Genomic DNA, 23394 nt, shown 5'->3' on the forward strand with positions numbered 1-23394 from the left:
TACAAATGCACTTTATTGTTTAAAACAGAACAAAAGAAAAGGCAGAAAATATTTGCATATAACAAATCCTAGCTTATAAATGTAGTTTTAGTGGTGATGTCTAATCATTCAGGGCTTTTTTTATTTTTTAATTTGCTTCACTGTGTCTTGAGCACTGATATTAGAGAAAAGCACATCGGCATAAAAGGTAAACCAGTGTCTCAAAACACTGGAAGAACTGGAAATGTTTTATTTCCTCTAGGTAATCTTTAGTAAAACAAAAGGTGATCTTTGGCATAGATTCGTACTTTAAAGGCATTAATATTGCATTTATATCAGGTAAGCAACTATCCAAATATGCTGAGGGCCTCGAAAATAATCTTCATCAGTTAATAGGAAATAGAGGAAGCCTGAGTGTACAGTACCAAGTCTTACACATTACATGTTGGGATCTACCACATTGGAGGTGGGAAGGAAGGGCATTCAGGCAAGGGTTCTTCCTCCTCTACTCACCCAGTTCTGGCTTTGGGGAGAAATATGCTTTCGTGTGCTGGGGATGCTTAGACAGCAGTGATAAAAGCAAGAGGAAAAACTCTTCTCTCATTTGCAAATAGGAAACTTGTGATGATTTAATACTTTACCCATTACTCTCTTGAACAGTAGGACTTGGAAGGGGGAGAGGATGCGAGGGGCTTGGTTGTAGTTGGTTGAGGGAGATAGGAATTACTGAGGACTATTTCCCATTGATTCATCCCCAACAGCGCCAGAATTCCAGTCTGCAAGTACCGCTCTCCCTTGGGTAAGAAGTGTCCTTCAGACAGGACTGCCTGTCCATTAAACACTCCTGGGGGGCAAGCACCAATTCTTAGGACTGAATTTCAAAAGGATAAACAGGATCTTTTCAAAATTATAGAAGAACAAACATATATCTTTAAAAATCTTGTTTAGGCAGGGTGTGGGGCAAGAATATAAAAGCAAGGATAGGAGACATGATTTGGTTAAAAATTAAATGCAGCATTTCAGCTCAGGGAGAACAATAAGAGTTAAGAATGAATGATAAGGCCTCAGCACAGACCTCTGCCGGCAGTGACAAAGCATGAAGCGCCTGGGAGTGGCCCTGCTGGGACGATGGGCAGAGCGACTCCCGGCACCTCCGCCCCTCCAGCAGCAGAGAGCACCAGGACACAGTGTGTTCATGGGGTGGCTACCTTGGCTGGCCATGGCAGGGGGGTATGGAACGAGGGGTTTCCCTAGCACAGGAGCAGGGAGAAGACAATCGTGATTCTGTGATTTCCTCCCGACAGACTGAGCTTTGACTGTGTACTGTGGGAAACTAGAAGGGTTGAATTGTGGAGGGGTAGGAAGTGAAGCCAGGACCCTTTCCTGAGGCTGCCCCAGAGGCCAGCTTCCCCTGCAGCAGGGAGGCTCACTTCTGAAGGGAACACAGGCAGGCCAGCAGCAACATGGAAAGCCCAAAAAAATTTTGGAGGCATAATGATTCCTTAACCGACTTGCCTGGGTCCTGGGTCTCGGGAGCCTGGCGGGGGAATAGGGAAAGGAAGCAGACAGGGCATTGTACCCTGGGAACAAGGAAAGAGCAGGGTGTCTGGCTAGTGTTCACGCTTGGATTCTGAGCTTATGTGAAGTCCATGGGCTAGAACCCAGTCTGCCTATTGGGAGCATGTGCAGGAGTATAACTGTTTGAGGATGCAGACACATTTCAGAGTGTCCATGACAAGAGAATAAATGCTTTCTAATGTGAAGAGGCCCCATTCCTTTCTGTTTTATCAGGCCAGGATGTGGCTTTCAACCCCCAGCAATTCTGGGTGGCTCCTGGAGCTCAGATCATTTCCATACTGTTTAGTAGGGGTTTCTGTGCCCACCAGGTTCCATCGGGTGCCTACTGGTACCAGGGAGTCTTTCTAACCCAGCGCAGTGTAAATCCAGCATCCGTTCGAATTTTGATTGAAGCTGCTTCTGCCTCTCGAACAGTCTCCTTCACAGACTGCATGAGGTTCTGGGCATTGTGAACCAGCATCTCCGTCGCCTGCAAGGGAAGAGGACCTCTCCATCACTCAGTGCCTGACGCAGCAGCCCTGCCTCCGGACCGGCGTAAGCCAGGAGTGGACTGCCGTTTCCCTGACCTGCTCCTGGCATGCCCCGTCCTTGTCACATCACTGGTGGTTTAGCTGGATCACCCAAAAGACCCCAAAACTGGCCCATCACTGTGCACGCTACCCTCCAAAGGCCTCTAGTGTATACTCCTTCCTGATCTTCCAACAAGCTCCCGCCTCCAGCGGTGCCCTCCACCTGAAATGCTCTTCCAGGTCTCCCACGGCTCACCTTCAGCTTCTTCACACGCCACTCGATTGTCACCCTAGTGAGGCTTTCCCTGCTCACCTTATTTTAAATCACCTTCCCAACTCCCAACAGTCCTCATCCTCCAATTCTTTCTTCATTTTTCTCCATGGAACCCATTATCACTGATGTACTGCACGTTTTACCCAGGTTGTTTTATCTAAAAGTTAAGTTCCATGAGGGCAGAAATTTGTGTCAGTCTTGCTCATGGTTGTACCTCTGTGTTAGGACAGTGCCTGTCACATAAGAGGTATTTCATAAATATTTAATTAATGAATGAAAAAAATAATTAAATGAACAAACCAACCACCTTACAAATCCATGAAGATCTAGTTAAGTACATCTTCTACATAAACAAACTTAGAGGACTGGGATCAATCACACTGGTACTCTACCATAGCAAGTCAGAGAACTAATTAATCCATTAGCCCGTAATTCTTTTTTTTTAATTCTTAACTATTTTTGAGCCACAGAACCTGTAATTTAATGAAAAATGCTCATATCTGCAAAATTTGTGCATGCAATCAGAGAGTTCGTAGGCTCTGAGAGGCATAACTAAAATAGGCTACGATTCCTGAGAGTTGATCTTTTCACTTGGTCAACAAAGAGGCTAAGGCCTAGAGCGGTCTGAGACTTGCCAACCAATCCACACAACAGGATAAGCTTGCAGTCCTGTGTTTTCCTACCTTGCTCAGTCTATATCTTTCTTTATTGGACTACTGAATAGAACCCAGTAGATATTCCCAAGATACATTTTTGTTGGTTATTTAAGTAAGTCTGAAATTCTGAGCCTTATCCTTCCCTGGTTTTTTACCTTCCTTTTCTTGGGGCAAAAGAGGCCACATGAGAGGAAACAGCCCAGTGCCTACACCTGCCTAGAGTACATGGAAGCTAGGGGTGAAGATCCAGTTCCATGGTTGGGAGAAGAGGGGAGGGGGCGGGGGAGAGCTGGGATTAAGGCATGGTAGAGAAAGCAGAATCCTGGCACTGTCTCATCTGACGTTTCCCTAGCCTCGGCTCCTGGTCTAGAGGTCAGAGACAGTCTCCAAAGCTGTCTGTGAGTTCCCCAAGGGGAGGGCTTGTGGCTATTTTTGAAACTACCCTATACATTGCCTAATTCAGTCCCACCTACACACCCAGTGTATGGTGAGTTTGCCTAAGCAGTTCAACAAAATACGTGCTCCCTACCATAAGGAGCTGGGGATCTGGCTCACAGCAGAGCCTACTAGAGAGGAGATACAGGAAGGAAAGGGCGCTCGTCTGAGGGCTTTCTGAAGGATCTGGGCCACATTCCCTGGGGGCAGGGAAGGAGGACCACTCCAAGAAGTGGTTGCCAAGATACAAACAAGAAGCATGGCTGAAGGGAACCCTCCCGCCATCCTTAATTTCAATCGGTCAAAGAAAAGCACCTCCTCTGAGTTGTCATCCCAGGGTCAGCAGGGGTCCCTGACAAGCCTACACTGGGCGTCCTCCCTGAGGGGCTTGTCCCCAGGGAGCCAGAGGCGACGTTCTCTCCAGCCGGAAGGGTACAGTGGGGCCAGCGTGGACAGGCACTGGCGGCTCAGGAGAGCCAGGGAGGAAAAGAGTGAGTCCAGTCCTCACTGCAACGGATCCAGACGCTGAACCCTCCTCGGCCTCCATCTCCCACCTGCAAAATGGCCAAAGCCGCACAAGAGCTTTACTTTACTTTCCAAATTTCTGGTGCGTCTCTCCAACACAGAAGCCCTTCAGAGAGAAGTGAAGACTCCACCCCACATACTGAGGACTCAATTCGCAGGTAAAATCTCTCCAAGGCAGAATTAAATTGCTATGAAGTGACACAGACGCTGCTGGCCAGAAGCCAGAAGCAGCCGGCACGTACCTGCTCAGACTCCTCGTCACTGATGTTGGTCCGGCCCAGCATGGTGGCCTTCACTGTGGACAGGATTTTGAGCTGGGTGCTTATGGTTGGGATTCGCTCACACACCTGAAAACAAATGTTTAGTTAGTGTTGTTCTTGCCTGCAAGTTCCTTGAGGAAGAACTTATTCACCTCTGTATTCCCAGTGGCTGGTATGCAGAAGGCACTCAATAAATCAGCAGCAGGATTCCCCCAGCTTCCTTCTAAAGGTCAGTATAGTCCCTTTGTCCAGAAATGGAAGCATTGAGATTCTTTCATTTGATTAGGAAATAAACTTCCCTGAATCTGCCTTTCCCAAACACAAATGTGTATTTCCCCTTTCTGCTGCATCTTTTCACTCTGACGTGCCTCCTCCTCCTTCTTCACCCACTTCTCTCTTTCCTGCTTTTCTCCCTCCCACATCCCACCACCCCGACGCCAAGACACACACACACACACTCCTGAGTACCTGTAAGAGGTTGGTTCTAATCCGCTTATCTGTGCATTGCTTGGCAACCTCCTTGGCCAACCGAGTCACCTCATCTGAGGCCTTGGCGATGTCCTTGGCACATTGGATCAATGCCCGCTTGGTACCACTGCCCCCTCTTACCAGTCGAGACATCTCAGCCATCAGCAGAGCCATGCGCTTGGCTGCTGCAATGATGTCATTGCCCTAGAGAGAGGCAAATATACAGGGTGAGCTCAGCCCACACTCTGGCCACACGAGGGAAGGAAGTAGGAGCACGGAGAGGAGAGAAGGGAGCCTGCTGCTCCAGCAGTCCTCTGGAAGGTGAGAAGAGGATAAAGAGACTGTTCGCAAGGGGCATGGACAGCACAGTAGAGACAGAGGAGAGCAAGCCAGGGCACTCACCCTAGCACTCTTGAGAGAGTGGGAGAGAGATCACCTGGCTGAAAAGGGAAGAACTGGGAATTAGTCTGAAAGGGCCCCGTGTGCGCCCCAGGCATAGCACTAGACAAGCACTTCAGCATCTCCAGGTTAATCATGTCAATGAAATGGGGACGGGACACGAGGTTGGTTAAACAGGCATTCCCTTTCCACTGAGAGAAGCAGTAGAACTGGCCTGAGGGGAAAAATACAGAGGAGCCGTTCCAGATGCTGAACTCATCCTCTTCATCCTCGCCCATTACAAAGAGCAGCCAAGGGCGTCGCTGCCAAACCAGAATTTAAAACCCAGAACCATTATCGGCCACGAAGAAAAAAGATGTATTTTGTGACCTAGACTCTCCTACCCTCCCTCTACTACCTCTTGTTTGCCATGTTAGCCTAAGGCAGTGGTCGGCAAACTCATTAGTCAACAGAGCGGCAAACTGCGGCTCACGAGCCGCAGTTTGCCGACCACTGGCCTACGGGAACATATTGTTTTAATTTCAATTTAAGAAAGGCCAATAATCAATTCTTCCATCCCCTCAGATAGGTGGCTGCAACTAAAGAAAACTTCAGCGAAGAAGATGCTGTAGGAGTCATCAGGAAAATAAAATCATGAGTCGAGCTGTAAATGGAACCCCCATTCCAACTAACAGCAGTTTATCTCAGATTTGGCATTTTGGTTCATTCAAACCCTTACGGGTCAATAAAGAAATGTGTAACCAATTTATTTTATGTGTCCTCAAAAGGCTCTCTTTTGGCCAATAACAACCAAAAATAACAACTGCATTGTTCAAACTACCCAAAAGGCCAGGCCCTACTCATTTTTCCCCTCACGCTTTTCCATCTTACACGCTGCAGCGAGGCACACACAAACCAGGCAGGCAGCGCTCTGCGCCGGACCGCACAGGCACCGCGGCGCGGCGGAGCACGGATGCTGGGTGTGTGACATCTCAGGCAGTACTTGAGGCCGGGAACACGGGTATGTGAAGTTGAGAACAAGGTGTTAGACAAGGCCGCCTGGGCCCACCTCTTCCCGTGCAGACCTGGGGTCATTCTAAGACTTCATGACCTTGTTAGAAGACAGTGCAGTGCCAGGGTTAGTTATTACCCATTACTCTTCAAACCCTTTCTTGCAACATGCCACCTTCAAGGAGAGAAAAAGAGATCGCCCCCACCCCACACCTCACAGTAGCTTTGGCTCAGTCTCCAAGGCCAAAGCTCTGCTGCTGCCGGTCCTGCAGCCTTGAGCGCCCTCTGTTCCCACTCCAGCCCCTCCCACTGAAACCTGGTCAAGCGGTCAACAAGCCCCTTTCCCTGTGGGTTCCATTAAGGCCAGAGCGGCCACTCAGCCAAGTGCAGGGCAGCAAGCAGCCCTCCCAGGGAGCTGCCATAATGAAGCTGCTTCTCACCGTGACCAGCTCTGCCGAGCCACCAGTGCATCAGGGAGAGGTCAGTGGGGGGAGGGGGAGACATGCAAAGCTCAACCGTCAGGCCAGGTGACCTCTTCATGGTCTACAATGGTTCCTGACCTGCAGGTCATTGAGAGGCGCATCCATGGCTGCCCAAGGGCTATAAGCTTCCCATAGTGGCCACGAGGTTGGTAAAAAAAAAAAAAAAAAAAAAAAAGAAATCCTTTCAAAAAGTGACCCCAGCTCTCTCTTGCCCTCAGACATAAATGCAAGCCCCTTGACCTGGCATTAGCAGACCTATCAAACTTGTGAAGCCAGTCCTAACAACAAGGTGCAGACAGACAGATGCTGGCCCTGCCCAGACTCACAGGACCCGCACAGATCACGAGTGATGCAATGTGTCAAGGCTGCACATGGCCGGATGCATAGGGAGCAGCCCCAACTGGGGGTGCTAACCAGTACCTTACTAGACCACTTGGTAGCTTCCCGATGCAATGACTGAGCCGCGGCCAGAATGGGCTGGTTGACCGGCTGATTGGATGGCATTAACAGCAGCTCAGGTTCATAATCGTCTTCCATGTCAGGGGGGACAAGGAACCCAACAGCATCAGCCGCGTCTGCCTCAGCTACAACACCTATACCTACCTCAGCGGCTGGGGGACCCGGCTTTGTCGATGGCAGGAAGGATGAGAAACAGGGACAGTGTTAGTAAGAGCAGCAGGACTTGGGGAGCTGGCTGCTGCTGGTTTAGTAACCAAAGCTTGCGGAAACGGCATGTTCTACAGGAGCCGGGTGAACCACGCTCCGCGGAAGGGGAATCCCTGCCTCCAGCACCAGGCCAAGCCCCCTGTTCACATGAGTGAAGGAAGGAGACTCACACCAGTGGCAAAGGGTTTCCAGGGAAATAGTTACACTACGAAAGCAAGTCGCATCCCTTTTTTATACACTTACTACTGACATTAAACTTTCCAAGAATAATTCTCAAGTCACAATATTTTCGGGGAACCTAACAACTAAACAATAGCTCATTGCTTTTAAAAAGAATCCAGAGAGAAAAAGTAAATTCAGTCACACGACTGGCTTTGAGCAGAGTGAAGTGAACACCCTGCTGGCCGTGTGGTTGATGTTGTACATCTTCCAGGACACAGGAAGTGACTGGGATCAGCTCTGCAGCTGCTGGATGTGAATTAATATTTCCTTCAGGAGGTAAAAATCCCAGAATTAAAAGTGATACATCAGCCTGGCCTGTGTGGCTCAGTGGTTAAGCATCAACCCATGAACCAAGAAGCTGCTGGTTCGATTCCCTGTCCCTGGTAGTACATGCCTGGGTTGCGGGCACCATCCCCAGTAGGGGGCGTGCAGGAGGCAGCCGATCAATGATGTTTCTATCTCATTGATTTTTCTATCTTTATATCCCTCTCCCTTCTTCTCTCTCTAAAAAGCAATAAAAACATTTTTTTAAAAAAAATTATACATTGGAGGCAATGGATAGCAAGCCAGGAAAGAGGCAAGAAAACAAACATAGTGGTGAGTGAAAAGGACTCATCAAGTTCCCTACTGTCCAGAGACACCTGGTCCAGCCTTCCATCACAGGGAAAGCCCGCCCTTCAGACCAGCTCTCTCTCTCCTCGAGGCCTTCAGAGGCAATGCTCCCACAATCCCACATGCGTGCACCGCTGGCCCTGACTCAGAGAGCTGGTCTTTGGGTACAGCCTCTCTCTCTCCTGTTGCTAGATAGGCTTCTCACTCACTCCACACTCAATTTACATATTTCACAGGTAAGACAATACATGGACCTGAAGACTGACCCAGGCTGAGCTCAGAGGAGCCCACCATTGGTGCCCACGAGAGAACAGAAGCCAGGACGGGGAGAGGATGAATTTCCTACCAGGGACAGGGATTCTGAAGGGCCAGGGGAGGGGTCTGAAAGATCCTATGCTCACAATAGGCTGGGAGGAAGAAAAGGAATTGCCTCAACCAAGCAGAACCACTGATATGTAAAACAGTGAGCACGGATTCATTGCATCAAACATCTCTCACAAGAGAAAGAAGGAGTCTGTGTGGAGTTTTATGTGGGGTTGCTATCACTCCTAAAGGTCTTATCCTGCACAGGAAACCTGTCTCATAGGTGATGACAAAGTTGGAGGATTCAGGGCAAACGTGGACTCAGGTACCATCTAAATCCTGTCACCTAAACTCGGTCTCCACCAGCATCCATCCCCATGCCTTAGAGGACAGGCCAGCTCATTGCTCTGAGCTTAGAGTCCCAAAGTGAACAAACACAGATAAAGGCACACAAACATACCACCACCCCAAACACACATGGTTCAAGCAGCTCCTGATTTCACATAGCTCAAAGCCAGCCATCTCCAGATGCTCCAAACCTGCGGAGACAGCCAGACCTAAGGACTTCTGGCCACAATTGGCAAAGCACAGTACATGTGACAGCCAATGCTATTTGCCCCCAAGTTTTATCTTCATCTTTACAATTCATGCATACTTTGTGTTCTGTTGCACAATGTATCTGGGTTTAATGCAATGTAATTTAAATTCGCTTTAAAAGCTTTGAGTAAAATCAACCTTCATTGTCGCTCCACCACCCCCCCCCCCCGCCCCCACGTGCACTGACACCCCGTGAGTGGTCCCAGGGGTGTGCACGCCCCAGATGCAGAGATACAATTACAAATAATGCCACCGGCCAGGTCCAACACCAGCAAGGTCATTCCTTCTTAGAACCTGGGCTCAGAGCTAACAGTTCAGAAAAATATAGAGTTAAAAAAAAACAGCCTGAAAAAAAAACCAAGATCAGCTGCATGTCGACCCTGGGGAACGACGTTCAGTACGAGAACTTGAGCCGGCTGAGGGTGAGAAAAGAACAAGGCAAATGGATGGTGGAATAAAGATCAAGGGTCATATTAGGGAGAGTTAAGAACTGAGTTAGGACAACGTTTCCCTGCAAGGTTAAAATGTTTAGCTCTTATCTAGAAAAGCTACCACTCAGTTTCCATCACTTAGGGGGAAAGAGGCCTGAGTTATTCACGGGGCCTGACTGCTGTAACATCCACATTTCCACCAACCACATTAATATGTACACTTTCGTGTTTGTTGAGCAGAATTAGCCCGGAGCTGTCTTGAGTTGAGGGGTGAGAGGATTCTGAGAAAGGGACATGGCTCTTAAGACACAATCTACTTGCTTCTATGAAAAGACAGGGAAAATGTCAACATTGCATCCAGCTGTAGCAGAGCCCACAGGAGACAGTTTCATGTTTGGAGAGATGATAATTAGCAAGAGCATCTACAACAATCCCAGGAAAGAAAAGCAATTTTTAAAAGACGCCATATACCCAGGGTGAGGCACCTGACACCCTAATGCACAGAACTGTCTTCTCAACCACAGGCATCCCCGCTCTCACTTGTGCTGCTGGAAGGAGAGACCGTCAAGCACCAGGAACGTCTCACTAAAGCACGGTGAAGAAGAGGATCAACAACAGGAACCAAAACAGAGGGGGGCGACTTTCCAAACAGACTCTCTTCTGGGTGTTGTGCTCGGTTCTTCACCCTTTCTCCACAAGAAAAGCCTCACTACTTACCTTGCTGGACCATTTGCGAGCTTCATCATGGAGCTGCCTGGCAGCCATCATCATTGGCTGGTTAATCACCTCCCCGGCTTTCTGCTCGGGGAACTCTTCATCCTTCTCCTCTGGTGGTGGGGGCCTGGGCGGCGGGACCTCCCCCTCAGGCAGGGGTGGTTTGGGAGGAGCAAACTCATCTGTCAGCTAAGAAAGAATTACCAGGCTGTAAGCAAAGCCCCAGGAACTACTCCCCCCTAGAATTCTTTCCTTTCCTCTAAAAAGCAACCCCAGAAAAGCCACCCACATGCATTCCACATAAGACCACCCACACTGAGCACAGTGACCACCTGCTTTCATTTTCTTTCTTTTTCCTCCACAAAAAGCTAGCAGCTACTGTTTTGGACATATCCCAGGGAGGTGTGCACAGCACTATCAGACTTAGGATTCTCAAGGAAGATCTAAGAGCTGGTTGAGGGGAAGCTGCATAGGCAAGTAACTTCTCCTTGGATAATGAGGGGCAGCTAGACCAAATGACCTCTTGATTCTAAATGTCATGGCTCTACAGATCACATAAGAAGCCATCCCAGCCCAGCCGGTATGGCTCAGTGGTTGAGCATCAACCTTGGAACCAGGAGATCACAGTTCCATTCCCAATCAGGGCACATGCCCAGGTTGTGGGCTTGATCCCCAGTAGGGGGCGTGCAGGAGGCAGCTGATCAATGATTCTCTCTCATCATTGATGTTTCTATCTCTCTCCCTCTCCCTTTCTCTCTGAAATTAATAAAAAATAAAAATAAAAAAAGCCATCCCAGAATAGCCATCCCTGGCCCTAACCACCCACCGACAGCCCAGCTGGCAGGAATAAAGGAAGCACTGGAGACCAGGGAAGCATGGTTCCTTACCTATGGGCCCAGTGCCCCAATTTTGTCCTCAGCCAACTTAGAAAATTACACCTTTTACTGACATTAACTATGGGAGAGTAAATCAAATTAATGCCTTGATAAGCTATTCCCAAAGTCAAGCTATTTTCAATACAATATCAGAGTAAATGTCTAAAAATAGTCACTATTTCTGATTTTAGAATTTGTATCTACAAGATAATGCCCAGCTAACCTCCTCCTCAACCATTTACCTATAGAAGAATAAATTCATTGTACTTTGGGAGACATCAAAAGATTTTAAATTATAGTTGGGGGAGAGTCAAACCTTTTTAATAATAAAAGGATTGTATTGCTTTTGTTACTAAAAATGTCAAGTACAGGCAAGAAGAACCTACATAAGATTGTAACCACCTCAGTTTTGCCATTATCAACTGGGAACTCCTAAAACCTCACCACAAGCGGTGCAGACTATTTCCCCACCCCACTAACTGGCCCCACAAACTCCCCACTCATCACATCCACACTTACCAAGCCAGCCCCTGGGCTCCCGTGACTCCCCGTCACTCCCCATCGCAGCAGGCCAACTCCCAGAGTCCCGCCCACCCGCGCACACCAGGCAGGAGCTCTGGGTTAGGACTCCGCTAGATTTAGGAGTGAAAATCAAGTGGTGCCTCTAAGATTCAAGCAAAGGCTAAACAAAGGCCCCTGGTGACTGAGACTCCAGAACACAACCTGCCTTTCTCTTGCTGCACCCCACACCCGACTGCTCAACCCTCCCATCTCTGAGGTAACTTACTCGGAGCTGCTCAAGGTCTGGCGGAGGAGGTGGGAAGTCAGGCTCCTGGGGTTGGAAGGCTTCTCTGACCTTGGCCACGGCTCCCAGGATCCGATATCCCGAGTCCAGGAAGCTCTTCTGCAGGCCTAAACACAAAACGCCCTCACGCTCAGCTGCGCAGGTCAGTGCCCGGGAGCACTGTCTGTCCAGCAGCAGAACTGGTTTCCCTGAACAAAAGCTGGATGTCAGGCTGCCAGTACGCCCTGCAGGCGGTGACTGAGGGGAAGGGAGGTGAAGCAAGGCGGCCGCCCTGGGCCTCCCAGCCCTGGAGAGCTCAGGACGCCTTCTTGCCTGTACAGCGAACAAGCACTCAGGGCATTCCTGGGCGTGAACCCTGGGCTCAGCTGGCGTTCGTCACTTCTCTTAGGAGATAAGTCTGCCCCGCTCAGACAGGGGAGATAACAGTGTCCGACTGAGCATACATTCCCAGCAGCACTTCTCACCTTTCTCCCTGCTCCTGTGCTGCACTTGGCACTCGGCCGGTTAACCCCTATGTTGAGCTGCTACTACTCACTGTGTCCGGTTACCTGGAATTCAGGAATCTACTCAAACTATTAGAAACTCCCTCAGGAAACCGTATGTCCGTAGTGACGTTGGGTTGAGGATGCAGGCAGGATTCGGCCTGGGCTAGGGATGACTACGTTCTACTCAGACAAAGATGGAAACATTGGATGCTCGGAACAGAAAGGAATTCAGATGTTTCCAAGCAAAGGAGTGGTAACACCTTTAGTAGGAGTGATGAAAATATGATATAATTCAATGAAAGAAAACCCCTATTCTTTTTAGTGTAGAACCAGGAGAACCAAAGGACAAACAAAGTAAGCCCTCCAGATTTGACAGAAATAGAGAACATTTTACAGAGAAAAAAGCACTTTAAGAAAAGCAGAAGAGAAATGATGCCAGTTACATAAGCTAAACAGTTGGTAGATTGGTGATCACGTATCTTTTGAGAAATTTCCAAAATAATGACTAAACAGGGCCAGGCGCTATGTTAGTCAGGCAACACTATCAAGTGCAGAGAAGTTGGTCCAGAGAAACTAGCTTACAGAAAAACTAGCAATATTGCAGAAAGTATCCTGTCCAGTATTATTGTAGACAGGAAGGGATTAGTCCAGCATTCTCAAACTAAGAATCTGTACGTGTTGCTCCCCAAATTTGTATGTGATGGCAGTGGGGTTCCCAATCCTCTCACCACCTGTCAGCTTCCCGACTAACCTCTCAGCTGAGTGAACACACCGCACCCTGCTTACCGGGGTCAGAAATGTTTCCAGCCACAGCTTTTGCGTCCATCACCATCGGGGAGATGGTTTTGCTCAGTTCATCGGAGGCGGCTTTCACAGCCTCCCGGAACTTGGGGTCCTCAGAGTTCTCCACCTCCCTCTTCGCCACCAGCAGGATCCTGTTGGCCCGGCGAGCAATGCTGGTTGCCCCAGCGACCAGCATCTGAGGCTGAATGTTGGCCATGGCCACTTTGCACTTGTCCAGGTCTTTTTTAATGGCTTCTTCGGAAGCATCCAACAGAGATTTGGTATCGATGGCTTCGTCCACCAGCCCTGTCAGGAGAACAGAAATGCAATTTAGTTTCTATTTTGAAGAACTGAGACTCCAAAACCCTGTTGTCCAAGTTTCTTATGTGAAAGCACAATACCCAGAATCCTCTCCTTCAGCTCAAAGTCCTTCTTACACAATCCAGAGCTTCCAGGTGAATACCACAGTAAAAAACACGGAGATGTGGCCCGGGAGGCCACCCAGACTCACGGCATTCACACAACAGTGGTCACTGGCTGCCTCCTGTCTACCACAGACAAGCAGAACTGCGACGGCTTCGGGAGGAAACAAGGATTGCGTTGGAAACCTTCGCCACATTATCTGTTACTAACATTTTCTCCCTCCCATCTTACTCCCCAGCCATCTGTTGCTTGTTGGCAGCGTGGAGTGGCCCAGCTGAGCCACGGGAGGACTCCAATAACCCTCGCAGCCTGCTTCTCGTGTCTGTTACCTCTCTTTAGGCACCTCAGCAGCTCCACTTTCATCTCTGGCTGCTACGGGCCCGGACCCCGTCACAGCAGGCTCTGCAGGGCGGCAGGGAGCCTACATCCGTCTCTTCCCTCCTCTCCTATCCCTCCCTCCACTGAGTGAAGAAGACTCCGAGGTGCCACTTCCACCGCACAGGCACAGGTCTGTAGGTGCTGCTGTCTTCTTTTCTTTTCTTTTTTTTTTAAACGACGTAGTTGATAAGTTGGAGGAAACTCTGAGACAAGTTGTATTAAATGGTAGCTATTGTGGTTCCTTGAAATGTGAACCCACTGAAAATGACAGGGACACTTACTGTATCCACAAACACCGCCTCCCGGCCTCTGAAACCAAACTCTGGCTCAGACTGAGCAAAGACACTATTCAAAGGGAAGATAGGAGCTGTAACAATAAACATCACACCGGGAGGGCGGCATGAAAATAAAAGGGACTCAAAGAGTCTCTCTTCAGACAAAGTTGCAAGGCTTGAATGAGAAGCCGCCGCTGCGCAGCCTTAATCAGGGCCAAGTACACTGTCGAGCACATGACCGTCCCTTCATCCAATTACAGCTGAGAAACACAACCGGTCCTGCTCAGGTTTCTCAGGACTCGCTCCATGGATTAGACAAGGACTCTGCACACAACTCTACCTGTCATTTTCTCAACATTATCGATCCACTGGTTCTTCATGGTCTCAAAATGTTCGTAAGCAGCTTGGTTTCCGGGATTCCTGAGTAGGATGCGAGCAGCGGAGACGACCTGGCAATGACAAAACCACCTTTAAACACCAGAGCACCCTTCGGCTCCAATAGGAGCCCGCAGCGAAGCCTTCTCCTCTCTCCCTGCAGGTGGCACTATAAAGCCAAAAATCGGGAGGTCTCTTCAGACTGAACACATTAGGTTTGGTCTTACAAATAGCTCCCCAGGCAAAAGGTTTTCCGGTCACAGCCTGATTTTAAGAAATTTAAAAAATGACAAAGTAAATGGGTGTTCAGTTGATACCTCAGAATATACACAAAAGTGCTATTAAGCCCTTGGTGTCAAATCTTCATCTTCAACAGCACCATTGAAAAAGATACTGCCCAGCCACCGTGGCTCAGTCGTTGAGCCTTGACCCATGCACCCAGAGGTAACTGGTTCGATTCCTGGGCAGGGCACATGCCTGGGTTTCATGCTCAATCCCCAACAGGGGGCATGCAGAGGCAACCAGTTGATGTTGATGTTTCTCTTTCATCGATGTTTCTATCTCCCTCTCTCTTCCTCTCTTTCTAAAAACCCATTAAAAAAAACAACATTGTAAATAAATAAAAGCATTTTTTTAAAAGAAAAAGATACTACACACTACTCAAAACTCATTAAATGAATATTTGCAAAAACTGTCTACAGTTAACAAAGTGCTTTCACAACTATTATCTTACTAAATCCTCACAACCAGGTACTTTCTCATTTTATAGTTGCAAATGTCAGGACTCAGAAAACTTAAGTGACTGGCTCAAGAGCTCCCACGTAGTCACTGATGGCACTGGGGGAAGGGACTAACGTCTACTGAGCGTGCGGTAAGTTACAGGCTGCACACTCATCCTCTTAACCCTCAGGACAACCCATTAGGAAGGAATTCTCTTCACTTTCCAGATGAGGAAACTCAAGGTCACAGAAGATTCCACGTCCAGATCTGTCTCCAAAGTCCTTGCTCCAAAGTCCACAGTTGGTGTCTTAAGTCTAGTTTTCTGTTTCTCTTTTTTAGAAATCTTATTTTTATACAGAAAACCTATTATGCTTTTTATTCCATATCTCATGGAAGTTTTTAAAGAAAATTAGACTTTCATATTTTATGGAAGGTTTTTTAAAAGTTGGAGAAGTGTGACTTTTCAAGAGACTGAAACTTGTTAACATGCCATTTGGGCAAAAGTTGCACGATGAAAAGACAGGCTCATTTCCCTGTTTCTCCCTGTAAGTTCCCACCAAAGCCCAGCCCAGCTCCTAATGCATCAGAGGCACTCAGCAAGTATCTGCTGAGTAAACGAATGAAAAACTAGTAATGAGTTTTCTATAATTTGCTTAGAAGGAAAAATACACAAACATCACACTAAATGATGCTGAACTGATATTTTTAAGAACACCGATTACCTGTCAGAACTTTAATTCCTGTCCAATTTGTTTTCTTTTGCTCTCACTCGTCCAGTATACTGCTTACAGCATACTAGCTATATCTTGGTTATATGATTAAATAGAAAAAAGAAAACAAGTTATGGATACAAATGTGTTGTTGTTTTTTAATCCCTCCAAGGGATATGAGAAAAGGCATAAGCTCTAAAATCAAAACAAAGTAAGCTCCCAAGATTATCTGCATATTTCCTTAAATGTCAATGAGTGTGTGTAGGGAAAGGGGGAGGGGGCCTTTATTAATATTTTCTACTTTCCAAAGTAATCTATTATCATTGTAAAAAATTCAAACAATACAAAAACAATTTTGATATTGTGGGTATGTGTTTTCTTCATAACATTTTACAGTAAGGGCTCAAAATGTAAGGAAACTGTCCTGTAATTAACCTTCATTTCTGAGTACTGTGAGGTGAGACTGAAATGATGAAAAGTGAGCAAAACTCAACCTGGGGCGTGAGTTCCCGGGCTGTCTTCACTGAAGCCTGAATGCCTTCCACCGCTGACTTATTAGCAGTTCCAACAGCAGCTGCCTTCTCAGCCGTGGCACCAAGCCTTCCTGAATGGTTCTCAAAGTTAGCTGCCCTCTCGTCAAACACCTTGAGGAATAAACAAAGACATGAAGAAAATTTATTTAAATAAAATGGGTCTGGCAGCCTAAGAAAGAGTCTCTCCTTAAGTAGCGGCAGCAACTACTCGAGCAAAGACTTCAGAGATGACATCACACCCTAGTGAGCAACACGATAGTCATCGCCAAGTCCTGGCCTTGCTACATCACACACCCGTGAATTCCAGTTCAACCAGTGCTTACCAAGTACAAACAGAACATTTGGCTGTGTCGTCTGTAATAAGGGGTTCACAGAATGTAAAGATTTAAACAATCCCCGGTTCTCAAAAGGCTTATCCTAGTTCGAAGAGGACAGACAAGCCCACTCCAGGCTCCAGGGCAGGTTGCTGGGTATATTCAAAGGCAAGAAGATCCACAGAGTCTTAAACCGAGCTCCAGCGCCTCAGGCCAGCATCCCTCCCAGATCAGTTACCATTAATGTTGTAAAAACTCTGCCCTGACCTCCACAGGAAAAACGATAGCTGGCTCACAATCAGGCCTGACCCAGGGGTAAGGACGCTGGCTTTTATTATCCCAAGTGCAAAACAATCTCCCGAATTGTTCTTTCAGCTCTCACATTTTAAAAAAAGTCAGCTTTTCTTCTGACACAGATATTATGCAAGGTTGCATACTATGAAGTGGATGATTTAACTTCGATAAAATGACAAAGGATCTTCTGTCATTGGTCAGGTTTACACTGCACAGAGCATGTCAGGAATTGTCTAGCAGAATCGTCCTCTTCTTTGCCTTCCCTGCGGTCTACCTGCCCACATTTGGAGAGCAGCTCTGGTCTGGCAGGCAATCTACAGGTCTCCTGGTTCACTAGCAGGCTCCAATCTCATTGCCAGCATTCTGGGTTTACCCATTCAAGTCTCTTCCCCATTCTGGACGTAACTACCTGGGTTCTTGCCATTTAATGCTCAAAATCTCTACCTAAATCTCCGATCTCCTAGTCTCCTTCACCTGGCCTCAGTCCTTGTTTCTTTCCTTGGCTGGTCTCCCACACCCTGGATCTACAGGGCTTCTGCCAACGTTGGTTGATCATCTCGACCCCAGCCCATGTCTGCTGCTCTCTCTGATTAAACTGACTGCTTCACTTGCTGTTCTTGTCACTCAATCAAAATTTACCAGCACACACTATGTGCCAGACACTGGAGTAGGTGCTGAAGACACAAAGACAAATAAAACAAAATTTCTCCATCTCAAGTAGCTCACATCCCAGTGGGGTAAAAAAGGCCCATAAGCAGATATTCATAATACAGTGTGCCATGTGCAATAATAAAGCTAAGCACTGATATCACGGAAGCAAAAGGAAAGGCATTAATCTATCCATGAAGTAAAGGATAATGGGATAAAAGATAGATAGGAATTAACTGAAAAAAAATAAGAAGATAATTAGGCAGAGAGACAGAAAGAACAAAGACTTGAAAGGAAGAAAGGACAGAGTATTCAGGAAATTATAAGCGATCAGGCATTGCTGGGGCATGGTCTGTGAGGCAGGGGTTGGTAGGAAATAGGTGTATAGATCATAGTGCTCTGGCTTTCTCCTCTGTGAAAGGGAAGGTCTACTGAGGGTTTAAGCAGGAAAATATCAGGGTCAGATCTGTATTTTTATTTTATGGGTGGCCTAGTGACTGATTCACGGAAGACCAACCAGAGCTGAGCAGTCAGTCATACAGCAGCAGGGGACAAGGTTCAGAACTAGAGCTATGGCAACGTGAGTGGAAAATGGAAAGGATTCAAGAAATACTTGTGAAATCAAAATAGCTTGTCTTCCTTTACTGATGTGGGAAGATGAAGGGAAGGAAACAGTCAATGGTGACTCACAAATTTCTGAGAGAGAACAGAAGGATAACATGCTGAGGTACCTATGAAACATCTAGGTGGAGAGGACCAGCAGGCACAGTAGTTGGAACTATTAGCATAAAACTCAGAGATGCTGAAATAAAAATAATAATAAATCATCCCAGCCTAAGGGAAACATGAGCTTTATAAACATCCAGTAACCTAGCCTGGAGAAAAAAAAATGGGCGTCATTCACAAATATTAACACAAACCTTCACCCACCAGTTCTGCATTGTCTTGGGTGCCTGACCTAACCCCTTTTCCTTTGCTGGTAATACTAGATGCTAGAACCAAATACTTGCTTTCCTAGATTCCTTTGCATCTGGGGTAGCCATGTGACAGAGTTCTAGCCAATAAGACATAAGCAAAAGTATCCCGGAAGATTCCTAGGAAAGCCTTTATTTCATTCATTCAGTCAGTCAGTCAGTCAGTCAGTCAGTCCCAACTCCGTGCCGTACATTGTTCTAAGAACTGGGAATAAAGTAATAACAAAATACAGTCCCTGCCCATATGGAATTTCATGCTCCGTGCCGTACATTGTTCTAAGAACTGGGAATAAAGTAATAACAAAATACAGTCCCTGCCCATATGGAATTTCATGCTAATGTGAAGAAGACAGACAAACAAAAATAAGGTAAATATGTCAAATGCTGATAAACACTAAGGAGAAAAGTAGGATATGAAGATTAGGAAATCCCCGGGAGTGGAAGTGGAGTTGCCATCGTAGGTGAACCAGAGGAGAGCTGAAAAAAATGAATGAATAAGACGTGTAGTTCTCTATGTAGGCAGATGAGAGAACAAATACAAAGGTCCCAAGGCTACATCATGTAAATGTAAACAAGGAATACTGGAAGACAATGCAAGGAGGTCAATGTCGACAGAAGAGCATGAGGCCGAAGAGTGGTACCACCTAAGGTCAGAGTAGAAGGGGACCAGATGCAGTGGTGTGCTGAGGCTCACACCAGCTCACCAGAACCTTGTGCCCATCTCTTCCCACCTGTGCTTTCAGTGACTTCCCATTGCAACAGCCATGAGGGGACTATTTACATCATGGAAACAACAAACATTACAAATCAGGGCTTTTTGTCTTGGGGGCTTTGTTCTGGAGAACTAGTCTACCAGCACATCGCTGACTTTACTGTTCTAAGGACTTTGGCCTCATTCTGGGACAGGGAGGAGTCATCAGAAGGGTTTGAGTAGACGAATGGCATCAAATGATTTAAAAGGTCGCCCTGATTTCTGTGTTGACCTTAAGAAAGGTGTGTTTGTGACCGGAGTACTCCCACCCCTCATTTCTAACTGCCTTGAACATGATGACTAGGGTTGCAACAGCAATCTCACACCATGAAGAAAAGACCCAAGAAGACCACAGAGATGCCTGCTTTCATGGTGTCAAGACGCTGAATCAATACCAATGCTACCCACGCGAAGATGCGGAGTGTAACCTCTTAGCATGGACCCCCTCACTTAGGGAAAGCCACGCCCACCCCGGGCCTTCCTCCAGGGCATGGTGCGGAGGCCGTGCCATCTGTGCCCCGCAGGGCTGTCCCCCCACAGGACGCCGGTGGGGGCGCCGGGCGCGGCCTCCCACCCGGACGCCCGGGAGCACGCAGGCGGAAGTGGGCACTGACGGTGACGTCACCTTCTCGATAGATTTGTATGATCAACACGTGTCTATTTTTACGTCAACTGCACACGTAGCGGCCAGTCTTCTCCAAGATTGTTCCCTTGAGACAAGTCATTGAATACTTTGTCCTATTTTTATTTGAAAAAACAAGTGAACGGGCTGACATTTAAAAAATAAAAAATACCAATGCTACCTACCTCCATGCCTCTTTTTATGTGATGAAAATAAAAACCCATTTGTTTGCATCTCTGATGGTCGGGTTTTCTACTACTTACAACTAAAGACATGTCCTAAAGACATTCTTAGCTGATACACGTGGTGACTGAAACAGGAGATGGCAGGGCCTTCCCTCTTCTATCCTTCCACCCTTCACCCACAGTATCCCAACCTGGTGTACAATGTAAACACATTCTACCTTTACAAACAAATCATCAATAAATGTGTGTGTGTGTGTGTGTGTGTGTGTGTGTGTGCAACAGAAGAAATGGAAGACTTTAGATACTCACCTCTTCCCTATTGGGTGCATCAGGAGGTGCAGTGGCCGCCACAGCCAACAGCTTGATGGGAGTTGTGGTATCGCTGAAAACATCTGACACCTCCTGAGTCATGGCCTCTTGCATCTGGGCTTTCAGATCCTTAAAAACATTGTTCACAAATTAAAATTCCCAAAAAGATCTAAAAAGCACATCTGCCAATGTCTTCACTTCACTGACACACTCATTCATTCATTTAGTCTTTTATTCAATAAACATCTGTTGGGTATCAACTATACTGAGCCAGCATGAAACAGGTATAAGATATGAATCCTGCCCTCTGAACAATTCGTGTATAGTAGAAGAGGTAAAACTTGGCCCACAGTTCCCTAGAGCCTGTTCTACACAATCAAGAAATCTTACTTCCTTTCTTGGTGGCCTCTAAGAAATGATACTGAGAATTATGGGGTTGAGCCCAAAGAAGGCCTGGGAGAGAGAATTCCTCATCATTCCCAACGTTGCAGGGGCCTGATAAGGACCGCAGTAACTATAAAGATTGATTTGTGGAGGCAGTGTCAAATTTCTAAGCATTTTCTTACATTAAGAGGAAAGAAATCAAGAATGGGAATATTTTTATACATTTCTTCCATTGAGTTTCTAGAAATATTTGATAACCAATGCATGTATCCATTTCTAAAGAATAGAAATCTCAGAAGTCATCACATGCTCCTTTCACACAGTTATCACACTCAGTCCAATCTAAGTTTTCTATATTTACCCAAAGAGTCTCAATCACCCCAGTTTCTCAAGGTGGGTGGCATGTACTGGCTGGTGCTACCTGAGATAATTTTAAATGTGATATAAAATAATGTTTTTATTTTAATAATTATGTGTTTCGTTTAAAGAATATTAGAGAAGTTTGGCCAGTGTTGCTCAGTGGATTGAGTGTTGTCTCATGCACCAAGAGATCACTGGTTCAGTTCCCCCTCAGGGAACATGCCCAGGTTGTGGGCTGGATCCCCACTAGTGGGCATGCAGGAGTCAGCCGAGAGATGTTTCTCTTTTATCAATGTTTTTTTTTCTCTCTCTCTCTCCCCCTTTCTCTCTCTCTAAAATCAATAAAAAACATACTTTTTATTAAAAGAATATTAGAGAAAATATAATTAGCTCATCAAGCTCATGATTTCAGGATTATTAGAAAGTTTTCTTTTAAAAAATTTACTTGTTCAAAAAAGGAGTCCATTTGAAGATAAATATTGACTGAGAAGTACAGGTCACACATGGATAAAGCAAATATCACAAAATAGCTCTCGACTGAGTAAAACAATGAACACAACTTTAGTTGCTGTCACCCACTGGTGAGCTTTTCAATGAGCAATAATGGCGCCTCAGATATACCTCATTAGCTACGATATTGCCACTGCGCAAAGCAACTGGTGAGCTATTTCCTAATAAGCTCTGAATTTCCTTACTTCCTTGGTCACGCTCTTTTCACTTTCCCTAGACTAAAGAATTATATATTTTTAAAAATCCTCCTTCCCTAGTTTTTTAATAAGTAAGCACAAGAAAAGGAATGCTTTGTGTTCCTGAGTTCTACCTTTAAGGAGTCTTGTAGCTGCGATGCCAGCGCTCTTGCCTGGGGACTTTCCCCTTCCCCTCTGGCAGCCAGGTCAGCCAGCTGGGCGGTCAGCTGGTCCACTCTGTCACACTTTGCAAGAAGATCTTGGCGATACGGCCCCATCATGACATTAGCCAGACGATGCCCTTCGGCCACGAGCCCTCGGATGGCAGCCTGACCTGGACCAAGAGAGAAACACTGAAACTCACAAAGCCTGAGAGGGCACCTGCAGTGCCATCTGGTAAGTTGTTTATTTTTAAAATAATAATACTTAGTGAGTTTTCCCCTCTAAAAATAGAAAAAAAATGGGGAAATACAGAAAAATATAAATAATAGATAAACCACTCATAATCCCATCACTCACAGATTGAGATATTTGAACATTTCCTTCTGGTCTTTTCAATGCATTACGTGTTCCTCTGCACATACACATTTCACATACATTTCTCCTTTACAAAACGGAAGTCATACTATACATTAACTTTTATTCCCTGCTTCTTTTTATTTAACATGAGCATTGTCCACATCATTAAATATTCTTCAAAAACCATGATCTAAAATCTATGTAATATTTTATAATACTAATCATACTTAGTTGGCCATTTACTTATTATTTAACATTTACTCTGTTTATATATATTCTTGAATGTAACTCCTTAGAAACATCTCTAATTAGAGTAAATTCCTAGAAGTCCGATTGCTGAATCAATGGGTATGAACTTCTTTGAAGCTCTTGACACATAATACCAGATTGTCATTCAGGAAGTATGCTATTAACCAATTTATTCTTTCACCAGCAAATTATATATCTGCCTGATTCCCCAATGCTGGGAATCACCAATTTAAAAGTTTATCTTTTTATCCAATGAATACAGCAAATGAAGTAAACAGCTCTTTGAGCTTCAGCGGAGCTTGTTGTCATAAAATGACCTAAATTCTTATAAATCCATTCCTAAAATCTCCCAGAAGTGAGAATTTTAGGTTATTAATTCCACTAGTGACTATATGATACAGAAGCCCTCCTAACTGAAAATAACCTTGGTAGTTAAGTGTCTATTACTATTTTCAAAAATTATATTTAACTGGGTACTTTCTAAGGACTCTTGTAACAGAAATACAATAAAATGGAAGTATACATAGACTGAAAATAATTAGCTCAAAACTGCAATTCCAACCTGAGGACCTTTCTATTTGCCCACAGCAAAATCACTTATTCACTAATGCTTCTTTTTTTCTTTCCAATTTTTTTA

The 23394-nt window shown here is 46.1% G+C and overlaps 1 protein-coding gene across 2 annotated transcripts in view; it reads right to left on the bottom strand.

Moving 5' to 3' along the window:
• Positions 1-26: 26 nt before the first annotated feature.
• The window catches only part of VCL (vinculin), a 112962-nt gene continuing 89594 nt past the window's right edge, over positions 27-23394 (bottom strand). Inside the window, exons 12-22 of one of the 2 annotated variants that reach the window (XM_079794323.1) lie at positions 22124-22323; positions 20560-20688; positions 16424-16573; positions 14465-14573; positions 13052-13354; positions 11763-11887; positions 10104-10289; positions 6976-7179; positions 4685-4888; positions 4199-4303; positions 27-2026 (exon numbers count right to left, since the gene is read on the bottom strand). In XM_079794323.1, coding sequence (XP_079650449.1) covers positions 1880-2026; positions 4199-4303; positions 4685-4888; positions 6976-7179; positions 10104-10289; positions 11763-11887; positions 13052-13354; positions 14465-14573; positions 16424-16573; positions 20560-20688; positions 22124-22323 — 1862 coding nt within the window. In that variant the 3' untranslated portion in view covers positions 27-1879. The remainder of the gene's footprint in view (positions 2027-4198; positions 4304-4684; positions 4889-6975; positions 7180-10103; positions 10290-11762; positions 11888-13051; positions 13355-14464; positions 14574-16423; positions 16574-20559; positions 20689-22123; positions 22324-23394) is intronic. The other variant, XM_079794322.1, reaches the window with a different exon arrangement.

The sequence above is a fragment of the Cnephaeus nilssonii genome (genome assembly GCF_951640355.1).
Source record: "Cnephaeus nilssonii genome assembly, chromosome: 16".
Classification (NCBI taxonomy): domain Eukaryota; kingdom Metazoa; phylum Chordata; class Mammalia; order Chiroptera; family Vespertilionidae; genus Cnephaeus; species Cnephaeus nilssonii.